General features: G+C 32.6%; 3 protein-coding genes and 1 non-coding gene across 6 annotated transcripts; 2 read left to right on the forward strand and 2 right to left on the reverse strand.

The window, feature by feature from the left end:
• Nucleotides 1-1,813: 1,813 nt before the first annotated feature.
• TRNAS-AGA lies at nt 1,814-1,895 on the reverse strand. The gene has a single exon. It is a non-coding gene; the product is annotated as a tRNA-Ser (tRNA).
• Nucleotides 1,896-3,400: 1,505 nt separating this feature from the next.
• LOC106292577 (LIM domain-containing protein WLIM1) lies at nt 3,401-4,720 on the reverse strand. The gene is made up of 5 exons (XM_013728191.1): nt 4,468-4,720; nt 4,227-4,323; nt 4,096-4,139; nt 3,936-4,025; nt 3,401-3,842 (listed from the first exon to the last, which is right to left on the reverse strand). The coding sequence occupies exons 1-5, from the start codon at nt 4,600-4,602 to the stop codon at nt 3,639-3,641; spliced, it is 570 nt and encodes a 189-aa protein (XP_013583645.1). The 5' UTR covers nt 4,603-4,720; the 3' UTR covers nt 3,401-3,638.
• Nucleotides 4,721-6,111: 1,391 nt separating this feature from the next.
• Nucleotides 6,112-8,619, forward strand: LOC106343300 (mitogen-activated protein kinase 1). Of its 2 annotated transcripts, none has more exons than XM_013782471.1 (3): nt 6,112-6,283; nt 6,635-7,072; nt 7,618-8,619. In XM_013782471.1, exons 2-3 carry the CDS (start codon nt 6,650-6,652, stop codon nt 8,302-8,304), a joined length of 1,110 nt encoding a protein of 369 aa, XP_013637925.1. In that variant the 5' UTR covers nt 6,112-6,283; nt 6,635-6,649; the 3' UTR covers nt 8,305-8,619. The 2 variants fall into 2 exon arrangements, with proteins under 2 accessions (XP_013637925.1, XP_013637926.1); XM_013782472.1 differs by having other exon boundaries at nt 6,638-7,072.
• An 817-nt stretch (nt 8,620-9,436) lies between these two features.
• On the forward strand, nt 9,437-15,509 carry LOC106293600. Of its 2 annotated transcripts, XR_001260551.1 has the most exons (4): nt 9,437-10,300; nt 14,306-14,737; nt 15,007-15,227; nt 15,306-15,509. XR_001260551.1 is itself a non-coding variant. In XM_013729278.1 (2 exons), exons 1-2 carry the CDS (start codon nt 9,685-9,687, stop codon nt 14,311-14,313), a joined length of 624 nt encoding a protein of 207 aa, XP_013584732.1. In that variant the 5' UTR covers nt 9,437-9,684; the 3' UTR covers nt 14,314-14,898. The 2 variants fall into 2 exon arrangements, 1 of the variants encoding a protein (XP_013584732.1); XM_013729278.1 differs by lacking the exons at nt 15,007-15,227; nt 15,306-15,509 and having other exon boundaries at nt 14,306-14,898.
• Nucleotides 15,510-16,237: the final 728 nt, after the last annotated feature.

Here is a 16,237-nt window from a genome sequence, read left to right on the forward strand (position 1 = left end):
GATTTTAGGTTCATCGATGCTCTGTCCTAACGAGGCTGCTTTTGATGCAAGCTCAGATATCTTTCCAGAGAAAATATCAACGGTGTCCGAGTCATTCATTCTTAGACGGTCGAACTCATTCATTAAGGTTTGTAGACGATCTTCTTTCACGCGTTCGGCACCAAGGTTTCTGGTTTTAATGGCTTCCCAAATATCTTTAGGGGAGTCATCTTCTCCGACCTGTAAAATCAAGTTTTCAGGAATTGACTGAAACAAAAGTGCCGTTGCGATATCGTTCTTCTCTTCTTCATCTGTACCAGGATCGATTGTCTCCCAAGCCTTATGAACTTTTAGCAGAACTTTCATCCTCTTCGCCCAAACGGTATAGTTGGACGTGTTGAGCATTGGACAGACTACTGCACGCGGAACGTCTTCTCTTCTTCCTAGTGCTTTCATATCTGTTAATGCTTTCGCATCGGCCATTGCACTTCACAAGAAAAACCTGGTGCTCTGATACCAAATCTAGTCGCCAAGGATCGTGTGTGTGTGTGCAAAGCTTTTAATAAAACAGTACCTTCGTTTTATTTATTTCTTAACTTCTAAGATCAACATACATTATAGATCTCTTTATATAGGAACTCTTAACTTGTCCTAATACACTTGAAACTAGGAAACTTATCTTTATCCTAATCTATAAGTTATTCTACTTTCCTTAATGAATAACTTGTATCCTAAGCTATCTTATTGAAGCTTATCCACAACATAATGAACACTAATATTTTTTTTGTGAAACTTCTAGATACTAGATCAAAATATGTTTACTTGGTGGAATCAATTCTCTTCTTGGATCTACGGAATCGAGAGACCGAACCCCAGCCATCAGTACCAAATTTGCAAGAGTATTTACTCCATATCCATAACATAAGAGACTTCTTCTTGTCCTTGGCGTAACAATCTTGATGATCACCTCGAACATTTCTTCTCATGGAAGAAGAGATGCGAATAGGACTATTCTCTAAACATTTTCTGTAAGCTTCAAAAAAAGGGTCAGCATCTTTCTTTCTAAAACTTGTCAAACTGGATCTCGAGTTAGTAGGCGTGAAAGGACACACAACAAGGGGACTATGCAACACTTCCTCACTATAGTCAGCATCAGGGCATGGAGGCGGCGTAAGCTTGCATTGTAGCTGATCACGGCCACTTCTGTTCTTCCTTCTTGAAATTCCAGGTTTTAGCTCCCATGAGAAGGGAACTTTGGCTTTAGAAGTTTGATCGAACTCATGATTGTTTGGACTAAGCATCGTGTATGAAGACTCTTTGCATGTGTTTCATTTGAGATATTGGTGTGTGTGTGTGTGTGTGTATATATATTAAAAGAACATTTCGTAAAATTGTATTTGATGTATATATATTCACCTAAGTTTTGATTAATATATAGTTGGAATGATAACATCATTAGGAAGCATTTGGCTACATATAACCTCCTGCTTTATCCATATATATTAATACGATCATTTGTCTTGTACGATCTAACGCAATACAATTAAACTGAAATTAAGCATAATGTTTTGCACATTTAAAGTATTTTATTGTCAGAATACAAGTTTACTCCTTCATTGACATAGATGCATATGTAGATTGTAGGCATATGTATAAATATATTAAATAGGCAAACCATTAATTATGCACAACTATTTCCTAAAGTTGACAACAATTGATTTCTAACATTAGGAAAAAACACATGATGAGTATACAAGTACGTTACGTTACTCAGTTTAGCTGGGCCAATAATAACAGATTAACAGTATAAATAATAATAATAAAAATGTTAAAACGTAAACGGCAGGATTCGAACCTGCGCGGGCAAAGCCCACATGATTTCTAGTCATGCCCGATAACCACTCCGGCACGTCCACCTTTTGTTAGAGACGTGTGACAACTTAGTTTTAGATCCTTAATATATTGACTTTTAATTTGTTGAGAACATGGGCAGCATTACATTTACGACGCCAGAACTCGGAAATAACGCAAACTCCTAAAATATTTAAGCACTAGATAGTAACCCGCGCAAAAGATAAGATGTCTATATTAATGTTGAAATTATATAGTAGATAAGATGTCTATATTAATGTTGAAATTATATATTATGATTATGTATAACATAAGGTATACTTACTTAGATAGAGCTAAAGGTATGATTGTTATTAGAGGCGAAGCCATAGACTTTTTATAATGAGTTCACTAATATTAAAATTTAATATTAAAAGTTTGTAAGTTTGAGAAGAACCTTTGAAAAATATTTTTTTTATATTTTGCCTATCACGTTATAGTAGTTATGGACTTAGGGGTTTAACACATAAAATAAAAAAAGGTGGATCAATAACATATTATAATCAAAACAATAGCTGTGTGAAAGAAAAAAAAAGTATAGCTCTTTTAAATTCAGAAAACATAGTTGCATAATAAAATAAATTGAAGGTTATTTGACCCTCTAAATTGTAAAGGTTGTTTCCGATGCGACCAGCACGTGAGACTTGCTGGTGGTTTGTTCCTAGAAGTTTCTTCTCATATTCAAGGTCGTCTAATGCAGAGCTCTCACGGCGGTGAAGGTGGTGACACTCGCATGCTTATATTTCTTGCTCTAGAAGACTAATACACTAAGCCGAGACGATTTACAGTGATTCAGTCTCCTCGAAACAGAGATTACCTCATCTAGCAGTAACAAAACCGAGTACAACACATTTATCTAGAAATAAATTTTTAACGTTCTCTTTCAGCAATGAGAGACGATTCTCAAGAACGTGAGTGCTCTGCTAAATGCATGAAAGTAGGTATAGAGAAAAGGGTTCTTTCATTAACACTTGGCATCGTACTAAAGTTTCATCGCTTTGTCGTCTCTACGGATCTGTCGACTTAAAGGCGATAGATCAGATGGATTACCGTTTTTAACATAAACGTGTAGAGGAATAATGAATCTTTATTGATGCTATGATTATATTGAGAGGATTGATAAATCAACTAATCGAACTTAAAGCTGAAGGTTTATCACATAAAAGTGTTCGTCGAGAAAAGTATAGATGATATAAAGTTCTTTTAAAGGAATGTTAGTATGAACGCATTAAATACACAGTTTTGGTGAGAAACGTTCTCTGCGTGACACCTAAGCATTTTACTAAATAAAAGCTTCTCGTGAAGCCACGTCATCACGTTATATTCCTTGCCAATAAACTTTTAAGGTAAGTTTTAAAAATGCTTGTTCTTTAATATATAGGGGATAACTATGGTTAACACATGTTGTCAAAAAAGATCAAAAACCATATATTATGTGAAAATGAACATATGAAAAGTCACTGCATTATGCCGAAGAATCCTCTTCATGAAAATTAAATTATACAAAATTGTAATATGAACTTAATGCATATTATTTCATAAGCAAACATCCGTTATTTCTCTATTTTGTTTGTTTATCTCAAGAAACCCAACAAAGAGTGAACATATCACCCTTGGAGAGTTCCCAAAAGAAACAACATGAAAGACAACAACAACAACAAAAACAAAAAGAACACATACTTGAGAAGAAACAAAACCAATATATATGTCATGGATCGAGAAGTAGAGAGACACTATAGTGATTCTTCAATGGTCAAAATTGAAACTGTTTAAGCAGCATCGACTTTGTCCTTAGCGGCATTATCTCCTCCTTCGAGCTGGCTCAAGTTTCCTTTCTCCTTGATAAGCTGAATATGATGATGCTTGCAATAAAGCTTCCCCTCGTGAGCTATGTAGTTCGAAGGACTTATCGTGCAGCCTCCATGTGTGCACTTGAAACAGCTCCTGTGGTACAATGTTCCATTCACCGACACCTTCATAAACAAGAAGTCAATAGATATAGAACAATATAGCAATTATCAAAGAACCTAATGTTTAAGTTTATCATTATTTGGATGGTTGGTTACCTTCTCAATTGGATAGACAGTTTTGTCACAGCCAACACATTTTTCTCGAGTTCCACCAAACATGTTGGACACTTTGGTCCCAGCAGGTCTCTGTTCGAGATTTTTCAGATCAAATGTTTAAAAGTTCAAGAAACAGATAAAAGAGTTGTCTGAAAATTACCTCTCCCTCCAAAGGCCTGTCTGGTTTTCCAATCTTTGGTGTCCCTATATAATAGCAATCACATAAAAAAGAATCAAACTTTTAGATACCCTCCAGAGTTTTCATCTCATTTTCGATCTGTTATTGTTTACCTTCAAAGCTTTTCTCAAGACTTCCAGTTCTCTTGAAGTTTTGATCGAAATGTGGTCTGCAATAGAGAACTCCTTCAAAAGAGTTGTAATTGCTAAGCTGTTTCATCATCAAACAAGAACAAAATATCATTTAACCAATCAGATTCATCTTTCACACGGTATCAAAGATCTCAACTTCTACTAGATCTACCACTGTGTTTATCAGAATGTAAGAATAAAAAGAATCCAAGAAAAATCAAACCTTGAGAGTTCCTTTGCAATGGTGACAACGGAAACAAGCTTTGTGGTAGACCCGGTTATCAGCGGTTAACTTGTCGACGAGGTACACGGTTTTGTCACAGGCCATGCATTTCTGAGTTGTTCCTGCGAACGCCATTTCTGTGTTCTTGTAAGAGGATCAGACCAAGAGTTGGAAGAAGAAGAGATGATGAAGATGATAGAGAGAAAGAGAGAGTGTCAATTATTGTTGCTTCGTTTTCTCTAAATGGGGACCAGATATATTGAAAACTAACATGTCTCTCTTCTTTTAATTTACCTTTAGAGTAAATTCACTTATAAAAAGTTGGTTAATTTGAAAATTTTATTAATATAAACTGTGATGAAAGAAATTCAAAAAATAGCTGTGGGAGAAAGTCTTCTTTATTCAAATGCAAAAAGAATAATTTCAATTTTAAAATTTGGAACTTTTCTAATTCAAATTCGAATATTTGGGGGGTTATCTGACAAATCTAGCATGGGTTTTCGTCATTGTCTAATCCAGTAATCAAGATAAACGGTGAATAAATAAAAATGTACTATTATTAGGTATAGAAAAAAGAAGTTCAACGGCCATTTTTTCTCTTTTAATGATTTTTGTCCAAACTTGAAGTAAACACCAGTCAATATCTTGTCTCCTAGATATTTTCAACATTTTACTTAGTGATTTCAAATCTGTTTTTAGGTAGACATGCAATGGCTTGACAAATGACAATGCTTATAACATTTACACAAATGTTTTTTCATAGTCAAGACTCTATAAAATGCTTAATACTATACTATTGTTTAAATGCATGTACTGTAAAGATTAATTTTACTCTGGTTAAGCTAAGGAGCACCCAGAAAAAGGGTAAACAAACAACTGGAAAGAATCTCTGTCTGGTTTTCTATAATGATTAAAAGCTGTATTGCTTATGGTGAATTAGTTGGAAATCTGTAAATATACTTTTTATATTATATGGTGTGTGTGTGTTTATGTTTCAAAATATCTGAGACATGCTTTACCATAAAGGCTTTCTGGCTGAGCTGTAATATTGACATAATTGGTTGTAAGAGAATGAGTGATCATAATGATACCTAACATTTTTGTTTAATCAAACACCAAACCTTATTTTATTTGTTTATACTTAAATGTTACAAACCCTTTATCATTCCATACTGTTTTTTAGATTTTTGCCCACCCCCTAGATTTATGGGCCTTCCCTTTTTTGCCTGCATGGGCCTACTTTCTCTTATTAATGGAAACTTTTGACTATTTTATCTTTTATTCTGTGATCATCTCCCATTTTCCCCTAGATGTAACAAAATTTCAATTTAGACTTAGACTTAGAGTGACTGTATTTTGATATATTTTTTTCAGTTCTCAAACGTTGTTACCTTTCATTATATTTAACATGTCTTTTGGTGTTAAAAATTAGAGTTTTCCTAGAGGGAAAAAAATCGTAGAGTAAGATTTAATATTAGCCCGTTTCACATATGACAAGATGATGATGATGCATAGTTTGGTGAACAATCACCACTAACAGAAAAATAATTTAATAATGACGTGAATCTTTTTGTTAACTGGTTTGGGCTTTAATTTAAGCCCATATAATAAGACAAGATCATGTAGGCATCACCCACTTTCCTCGAAAAGATAACGTACGAACAAGCAAGTAGAGAGTCAACTGTCCGAACGTTGACCAAATCTCTCACTTCCTTCCACGGTTCCATCTTCTCTCTCCGGCCAATTCTAAGATCTCACCCTCATCGTTGATCGTCGGCGTACACCAACTGTTTGTAACTCATCCCTACGTTCTCCGGTACACATTTTTCACATTCTGATCTCACAAGTTCCTTTAAAATTCGACTAAGATTGTCAAGCTTAAGATTTGTATCTTTTCATTTTCACTTTTGATAGAACAATCATTTTGCGCAAGAAATTCACTGAAATACAGTTTAAATTCTAAAGTTTGTGATATTACAAGTAAATCAATTCTTTAGTTTTTCTTTTTTAAAATCTTTAATTTTGTGTTCTTGAGGTGTTAGTTGATGTTCGTGTGATCAAAGTGTTAGGAAAAAATTATATATTTTTTGGATGATAGTTATGAAAAAATTATATATTTTTTTTCTGTGTATCAATTTGATTTCTTGATTGGTGAATTGTGATGAAGAAGGAGAGGAAACTAATGGCGACACCAGTTGATCCTCCTAATGGTGTTAGGAACCAAGGGAAGCATTACTTCACCATGTGGCAAAACCTATTCGAGATCAACACCAAGTACATGCCAATCAAACCCATTGGCCGTGGTGCATACGGTGTCGTCTGCTCTTCGGTTAACACTGATAACAACGAGAAAGTTGCTATCAAGAAGATTCACAATGTCTATGAGAATAGGATCGATGCATTGAGGACTCTACGTGAGCTCAAGCTTCTACGCCATCTTAGACATGAAAATGTCATTGCTTTGAAAGATGTCATGATGCCTATTCATAAGAGGAGCTTCAAGGATGTGTATCTTGTTTATGAGCTCATGGATACTGATCTCCACCAGATTATCAAGTCTTCTCAAGTTCTTAGTAATGATCACTGCCAATACTTCTTGTTCCAGGTACGTGATTGGTTTGTATCCTATCAATTACCGGATGGATCCTATCTCTAGAACCGAAAAAATAAAATAAAAACCAAACCGGAACCTAACCAAGAATACCCAAATTTCTATAATATAGTTTATATACTTATAAATATTAACTATATTTATTTTGAAATAATCAAATAATTTAAAAGTATTATTTATAAACCGAAATACACAAAAAACTACCATAATACTTTATCCGAAATATTTAAAATTATCCAAACTGTCTAAATTTATATCCGAAAAACTCTAATTTTCTGACTTCTTAGCCCAAATTAACCGAAAAATTGAAACCATTTCGGAACCGGATGGATCCAAAATTATTTTGGATATTAGTTGGTTCTCAACTTTATTACCCGAACCGAACCAAAAAAAAACTGAAACAAACGAACCAAAGTCAAACCAAATTTTTTAAATATCCGAACGGATCCTAAACCTATAAAACCGAACCGAGAAGGCTAGGTTCTTGCTTTGTGTTTGTCTTGCTTTCTGCTTAAGTTTTGCTTTGTTCTTTTGTGTAGTTGCTTCGAGGGCTCAAGTATATACACTCAGCCAACATACTCCACCGAGATTTGAAACCAGGTAACCTCCTTATCAACGCGAACTGCGATCTGAAGATATGTGACTTCGGCCTTGCGAGAACGAGCAACACCAAGGGACAGCTCATGACTGAATATGTAGTGACTCGTTGGTACAGAGCTCCTGAGCTTCTCCTCTGCTGCGACAACTACGGAACATCCATTGATGTTTGGTCCGTTGGTTGCATTTTCGCCGAGCTTCTCGGTAGAAAACCGATTTTCCAAGGAACTGAATGCTTAAACCAGCTTAAACTCATTGTCAACATTCTTGGTAGCCAAAGAGACGAAGATCTTGAGTTCATAGATAACCCCAAAGCCAAACGTTACATCAGATCGCTTCCTTATTCACCTGGGATGTCTTTATCTAGGCTTTACCCGGGAGCTCATGTTTTGGCCATCGACCTTCTTCAGAAAATGCTTGTTTTTGATCCGTCCAAGAGGATTAGTGTTACTGAAGCGCTTCAGCATCCTTACATGGCGCCTCTGTATGATCCGAATGCAAACCCTCCGGCTCAAGTCCCTATTGATCTCGATGTTGATGAGGAGTTGGGAGAGGAGATGATAAGAGAGATGATGTGGAATGAGATGCTTCATTACCATCCTCAAGCTTCACCATCTGAGCTGCTCTGAGGTCAAGTCATCTACTGTTAGCTGACAGAGATCTTCTGTTATGTCTGATTCTCATTATGTTGTTTATATAGTCTTGAAGCAGAATAAGAATAACTTGAAGTTGAAACCAGTCGTGATGCCATGGAAGCTGTCTTTTTTTCACTAAAAGCTTTAAGTGAGCCTGTGAGACTGTAACATATGTACATAGAGTGATCTGTTTCTCTGCTTGTTTGTTTCTTTCAGAACTTCGAACCCTCTGATGCAGCGGGATGTTTTGCGTGTAACAAAAGTCTTCGTTTGATCAAATATAAGAAATAGGACTAGGCTTTGCAGCTACCTTCTTTTTTTTGGAACACCAATCTTTGCAGCTACCTAATTTGCCGAATTGAAACCAAACATATACGGATAATTCTATGTTCAAAGTCCCAGACGAGCTAATAATAATGTTACCTTCCTATATCACATGAGTTGCTTCCTTCTTCATTTTGTCAACACATGATCTGTTTCTTTTAGGTGGTGTTAGTGGTAATCAAATTTATATAGAGTTTGTTGATTTAAAAGTTAGACATGTTTGTTAAATTTTGAAAGTGTTGGAAAGATTTTATATATTGTGAAAATAAAAATAAATTACTATAATAGTTTTAAGAATATAAGAGATATATGTATTCTTAAAATCTAGTTTTTATGAGTTAAATGATTAAAATATACAATTCCAATAACATTAATTTTAATGGATTTGTTAAAATCCAACCTTTTGAAGAACAACAAATTGCGTATAAAATTCAAAATCATCAAACTAATAACACTAGATTTTATTAAAAATACGAGAATCTATAAACTAATATAATCCATTATTTAGCTAAACTAAAATGTCATTTAATTAAAATCAACCTTTTGATTTGAATAAAAAATAATATCATATGCATGAAATTTCTCTCTTTTTCAGTCAAAATTAACAATTATTTCAAAATTAACAATCACTAATAAACATTAAACACACACACACAGAGAGAAAAACGAGTAAGGCAGTAAGCCATCATGGAAAATGAAATAAACCTTGCTTCTCCCGCAAGAAAGTCAATCAGTAAAGAAAATACAACTGGGATGAGAGATAACGTTTTTTTAAAATGGAAACTATTCTATTCGTCCCAGGAGAATAAACAAAGTTTCAACTATACGTGATCTGATCATTTTATCACATTGAATGAGATCCGGTCAAATCCTCCAATCTATTTGTTTATACAAAAAATCACATATATAGTTTTAAGACAAGTCTCATTATGATATCTATAAAGCCGACTCTCTTGTCGGAATACTAAATCCTCCTAACAACTCCTCCATAACCAAAAACCTTCAATCTTCAACCTCTCCAATCCCCACACACACAAAGAACCAGTCAATATGTTGAGTCCCTTTTCTTCACCGAAGAGATCGAGGAAAGAAAGCAAGAACCCTTATTCAAATCGTGGTCTTGACAAGTTCTCTGCACTTCTATCTGAGCTCGACGAGAAGAGACAGAGCATTTACGCTAATAGGCTAGACTCCGATGGGCCTCCTCTTGTTCGGTTTGTGTTCAAAAGCTCCGGAGAGTGCGTTCCTGTGATGATCAAGACAAAGAAGGTAACCAAGAAGAAGGTTGATGGTCAAGAAGATGATCTCAAGATCAAGACCGAGTCAAAAACAAAGGAGGCAAAGGAAATAAAGGAGACAGAGTCAGAAACAACGGAGAAGAAACAGAGATGTGTATTGAACGAGAATCTGGAGAAGATTTCAAGACCGAACCGTTTTTTACCCGTGACAGTGATGTTGGTTCTAGTCTTCTTGGTGTTTTTTGGACGAACAGTTTCGATCATGTGCACTTGTATCGTTTGGTACTTGGTTCCAATGATCAAAGAACAAAGCAGAAAGAAAGGATCAACATACAAGACCAAAAAGAAGAAGAAGAAAATGAACGAGAGGATGGCGCATGACCAAAATGTTCTCAAGGAGAAGCTTCCGCACCTTTCTGCTGCTCCTGGTAAAACTCGGTGACGAAAACTGATTAACCTTTGTTCTTTTAATTGTGTTTGAAAGTTCTTTTATTCGTTTCATCTGACATTAACCTTAATTACTTTTTTGTTCCTTGTTATGTGATTTGTTCTGTTTATATTTTCTAATTCTAGTGATATGTAATTATTCAAAGGGAGTTGTGGTCTGTAGTTCCTTAATTCAATTCTACAGAACTCGTAGAATCTTTAATCTAAATGGGAATATCTGGTTTAGGAGGTTTGGTTGCTTGTTTCTTTGGACAACCTGTACTGTTTACTATCGCCCACGTTTGGTATGTTTTTAAGGGAATAACTAGATTTTGATCCGCGCAAAATATTTTATGATGACAAATTCTACTAATAACTTAATAAATATTTTGTTAATTTTTAAGAATTTTTTATATTTAAAATATTTTTGCAATTAAATCATTGCTTTTAAATTCGATCCAAACTCGCGGTCAAACCGATTAATCCGATGATTTGATAATTCGATTTAGATTTTTTAAAAATATTTAAAAAATCACTAAAATCCGAGACTAACCGATTGAACCGATGAATGACCGATATGTAATCCGATTTGATTTAAATTATTATTGTTTCATAATTTGTCACTTTTTAATCCAAATTTTAAAGTTCATTGTTTTGCAATTTTGTGAAATTATGACTTTTCTACTAAATTTTGATAGAGAAAATGATAAATGTCAAATAATTAAGAACTATAAATATGTCTTGAACATATTAATCATTTTTATATAGCTTAATTAATTTTATTATAATTGTTTTATGTAATTTATCTTGTTAATAATTTGGTTTATATTATAATCGGTTTAAATTTGTTGTTAACAATTAGTGTTAAGTATTTTTCTTTAGATAACATATATTTAATTTAAACATTTTTCATAATTATTTTTGTTATTATATTTATTGTACAATGTATAACTCTATAAATTTTTAATGGTATGGATATTATTGAATTATTATGTTACCTAAATAACATAACCATTATTTAGGAAATATAAATAAAATAATCTGTTAATTTAATTGATTTATTGTAGATTTTGTTTTGTAGTATTTAAACCTGTAAAATAAGTTCTATTTTTCGTTGTTTTATAAATTATTTGATTTTTTTTCTAATTCTAGTGATATGTAATTATTCAAAGGGAGTTGTGGTCTGTAGTTCCTTAATTCAATTCTACAGAACTCGTAGAATCTTTAATCTAAATGGGAATATCTGGTTTAGGAGGTTTGGTTGCTTGTTTCTTTGGACAACCTGTACTGTTTACTATCGCCCACGTTTGGTATGTTTTTAAGGGAATAACTAGATTTTGATCCGCGCAAAATATTTTATGATGACAAATTCTACTAATAACTTAATAAATATTTTGTTAATTTTTAAGAATTTTTTATATTTAAAATATTTTTGCAATTAAATCATTGCTTTTAAATTCGATCCAAACTCGCGGTCAAACCGATTAATCCGATGATTTGATAATTCGATTTAGATTTTTTAAAAATATTTAAAAAATCACTAAAATCCGAGACTAACCGATTGAACCGATGAATGACCGATATGTAATCCGATTTGATTTAAATTATTATTGTTTCATAATTTGTCACTTTTTAATCCAAATTTTAAAGTTCATTGTTTTGCAATTTTGTGAAATTATGACTTTTCTACTAAATTTTGATAGAGAAAATGATAAATGTCAAATAATTAAGAACTATAAATATGTCTTGAACATATTAATCATTTTTATATAGCTTAATTAATTTTATTATAATTGTTTTATGTAATTTATCTTGTTAATAATTTGGTTTATATTATAATCGGTTTAAATTTGTTGTTAACAATTAGTGTTAAGTATTTTTCTTTAGATAACATATATTTAATTTAAACATTTTTCATAATTATTTTTGTTATTATATTTATTGTACAATGTATAACTCTATAAATTTTTAATGGTATGGATATTATTGAATTATTATGTTACCTAAATAACATAACCATTATTTAGGAAATATAAATAAAATAATCTGTTAATTTAATTGATTTATTGTAGATTTTGTTTTGTAGTATTTAAACCTGTAAAATAAGTTCTATTTTTCGTTGTTTTATAAATTATTTGATTTTTTTATTATTTAATTTATCTAAATAATTTGAAAGAAAATTGTTAGAATTATAAAAAAAGATGAGATATAATGTTTTATATTGTTTGGACAAAAGATTAATTATAGTGTTGTTTGGAAACATGTGGTAGTTTAAAGAAAAAGAAGAATATTATTTGAAAACATGGATACTAGTATAAAAAATGAATATTAGTAATTTAATGTAAATTAAACTATAAAGTTGAAAAATGTATATAATTTAAAAATTTACAAAATAAATGTTAGGTCCAAAACAATATTTCTATTTTAATAAAATAGATACGAGATAGCTGGTCTGGACCAATTGCAATTTAAAATGTTGAGTTGAAGAAAAACTTACTGAAGTCAGTCCAACATCAGTTTGGTTTGGTTGGGTTCAATTAGAACATATAGGTCCTAATGAATGGTAAGTTGGTAACAATTTATGTTTAGTTTGGAAGAAACCGAAACGAGGGTGGATTTAATACTTGAACAGATCCGCAGCTTTTGTTTCAAACACCCTACCAAAGAATCATGCATGAGTCATGAACTCATGATGTTTATATAAACCATGAAATAATGTTGCTTTGTTAATATCCTAATTATCTAATAAATAGATTTCTTAAATTCAGAACTTGAAGTCATTAAGACACAATGTCGTTCTTGTGGTCGTCTTCTCTTGTGCATTAACAAAAAAAAACGAAAGTTAGATTTTCATCTATTTAATAATAATATAAAATAGTTTATCTCTTAAGATTATTAATCATTATAAATTTTTTTTTTTTATAACTAAGATTCTTCAAAAGAAAAAGAGTAAGAAGTATATGCCAAAAGTGGCTGAAGAAACTAAAATTTTAAAAATCCTAAACCAGAAGTTCATAAGAAACATGTTCCTGAAATTGAAAAACAAAACTAATAAAATGAAACATGTGTGGACGAAAAAAAGTTATTAGCAAGGATCAAACATCTATATCTATATCGACTGACGAATCAGTAAATCTCCAATTCAAATTATTATTATTTTTTGTAGAAGATGCTTGAATTTTGAGGATGAGAATTTGATACTAGAAAAAAACGGTAAGAGAGATAATGGTGAATTAGCGGATAAAAAAGGCGTTCTCAGAATCTGAAAGTTTACTTTGAAAATGTGTAACATGTCTAAGAGAAAGCACATAAAAATGACTAGTAAGAAAAGAAATGAACAATAATAACATATAAGAAAAGACGAAGAAAAGAACCATCAGAGATTCAATATGATGAGCTGTTTGAGTACCGGAAATTGTCAATTACAGACAATCTTGCTAAACATATCCTAAGATTTTTAAAAGCGAAAAAAGAAAAAAGTACATGCCAAAAATGGTTGAAAAAGCTAAACTATGAGATCCCAAACCTGAAACTCATAAAAAGCGTGATTTTGAAAGTTAAAAAGCATAACTAATAAGATGAAATGTGCATGAAAGAAAAAAATGTTAACAAATATCAAGAATCTACACCAATAAAAAGATTTGTAGAAGGTATTTTGATTTTGAGGATGAGGATGAAGGAAAAGAGTTTAATATCAAAAATAGAGAAAACAATCAAATTTGAGAGATAATGATGAATCCCTTGTATATTAATTGAGAATCATTTAAAAAGATGTAACCTTAATTTTGTATTAATTACATTTTAGACTTCCTGAGGTGGCGTTTAATTAGAACTTAATTTTACTGATGTGGCGTGACTAGAATCGATTGAAAAAGTAGTTAGTCCAATTTCAATTTACTAGGGAACGTCGTATTAATTCATACATACAAGTTAGGAAGACTTTTGTTATATGATTAACACCTTACTATAAACAAAGTCTAAAAAATATTAACAAAGAGACGCATTAGGTTTCTGAGAGGGAGTTGCGGCGGAGAATGAATGGAGTGAATTAGAGAGGCGATGTGGTGGGCAGAGAGAAAGGCAGTTGAGGAAAGAGAGGGAGACGAGAGATGTGGAGAGAGAGTTCTGAATGTTGTGGAGATGGAGAGAGCAGAGGAGCGGTTTGTGAAGGAGATGGAGGTGACGAGGCGGAATTCGGAGCTGGCATCACAGGTTATGACGGTGGTAGGGGTTTGGAGGAGGGACGGTGGTCGCAGGGGACGGTGGGGATGTTGAGAGATTTGAGGGCTTTGACATGTTGTGGCCTGTGGGTCTAATGGAGGTGCGAGGAGTGGGAGAGGTGCATGTAAAGGGAGAGAGGTTGCGGAGAGGGAAGGATCGTCTGTATTGATGCTCGATGTGCAAGCTTGATCTTTGTTTGTGGGATTGCTAATCACTTGGTAAATCTTTTTCTTTCAAGCTAAGAATCAAGATCTTCCATGCTTTTCGATATATGTTCAAACTGTTGAAACGATTTGGGAAAGTATTAACTTGCTTATGAATATTTATCTGTGTTTTGATTGTCTGTAGAGTGCACCATATTTGTGTAAAAAAGATTAGATTGTGCTGAACAGTCCTCATGTATGTGTATGAATGTTGATATGTGTTTTGTCAAAGGCATAAGCTTTGAATCCATTAGACAGAGTTATGCATTTTTTTGTGTTTGTAGGTAAAAGAGTCACATTCTCTATAAAAAAGATGGACCTGGTAGCAGCAGTAACTATGAACTTTGAAAAGTAATTTTATCAAGCTCATAATACTTCAGGACTTAGAAGCAGCAGTAACTCCCGGAGGTGTATCTTTGTCTTGTGGCTACACTCATCAGCGATGTTTTGGATCTTTTGCTTTTGGAAAAATGAACCATTCAGTCTCCAAGCTATTTTCGAAGAGGTAACTAATTATGTCCTCAGATTAACCAGTGAAGTCCATTACTCGCACAGAATAACTAGGTGAGCTTTGAATATGTAGGTCATCTCTCTCCTAAAGCTAATCTCATCGGTGACGAAACTATCGACGAATCTGATCTTTTCTGCACCGGTTAATTGATATAATTAAAATATCTGTACCGGTTAGTGGACATAATTAAAGTTCTAAATCTAAAAGCATGTGATGTGAAAAAGATATAAAATATGTGATTTTTTTCATATAAAGTTACAACATTTAATATTAATTCTTGCTATGTGGGACTTTGTAAACGTGAGAAAGTACATTTATATAATGAATTTTATTTTAATTCAGAATGCACATTTATCTTACGTAATGTCGACAGAAATGTAATTTTGTCTTGGTCGTATATCGTATTCACTAAATATTGCATATGTGTATGTTCTACGGTAAGTATACTTTCTTTAATAAATAGATGAATCTTAATAAATAAATGACATTAGATACCGTCTGAATCCTATATGAAAAGAGCGTGTGAGAAAGCCATCTCTCTCTCATACTGCATCAATTTGTATTCTAGCTAAATCTCTCATACTGCATCAATTTGTATTCTAGCTAATGAAAACTATCCCTATGTACAAGTTCATTTGGATATATAAATATCTAACGTGATTAGCATTGTTAAGCCTGAGCACATTTATCTAGAACCGAAAACTGAATAAAAAAATGAGATTCGGATCCTATCAATTATATAGCAGTATATCTCTAGAAACAAAAATTTGAATATGTTTATAAATGATAACTATATTTAATGTTAAGATAATCAAATAATAAATAATATTATTTATAAGTCGAAATACCCAAAAAATGAATTACTAGAGTATTTTTTATCTAAAATATTTAAAATTATCTGAATTTAATCTTTAAAAAAAACCAGCTTTGTTACTCGAACCGAACCGAAAAGGATCCAAAATTACTTCAGATATAAGTTGGTCTCAGCTTTGTTATTCGAACCG

Source organism: Brassica oleracea, chromosome C5 (assembly GCF_000695525.1).
Source record: "Brassica oleracea var. oleracea cultivar TO1000 chromosome C5, BOL, whole genome shotgun sequence".
NCBI classification, from domain to species: Eukaryota; Viridiplantae; Streptophyta; class Magnoliopsida; order Brassicales; family Brassicaceae; genus Brassica; species Brassica oleracea.

Coding starts and splice junctions, on each gene's coding strand:
- LOC106292577 (XM_013728191.1), bottom strand. CDS start 4,602: ATGGCGTTCGCAGGAACAACTCAGAAATGCATGGCCTGTGACAAAACC. Junction 4,140..4,226: donor TCTTGAGAAAAGCTTTGAAG/GTAAACAATAAC, acceptor GCTATTATATAG/GGACACCAAAGATTGGAAAA. Junction 4,026..4,095: donor ACAGGCCTTTGGAGGGAGAG/GTAATTTTCAGA, acceptor AATCTCGAACAG/AGACCTGCTGGGACCAAAGT.
- LOC106343300 (XM_013782471.1), top strand. CDS start 6,650: ATGGCGACACCAGTTGATCCTCCTAATGGTGTTAGGAACCAAGGGAAG. Junction 7,073..7,617: donor GCCAATACTTCTTGTTCCAG/GTACGTGATTGG, acceptor TCTTTTGTGTAG/TTGCTTCGAGGGCTCAAGTA.
- LOC106293600 (XM_013729278.1), top strand. CDS start 9,685: ATGTTGAGTCCCTTTTCTTCACCGAAGAGATCGAGGAAAGAAAGCAAG.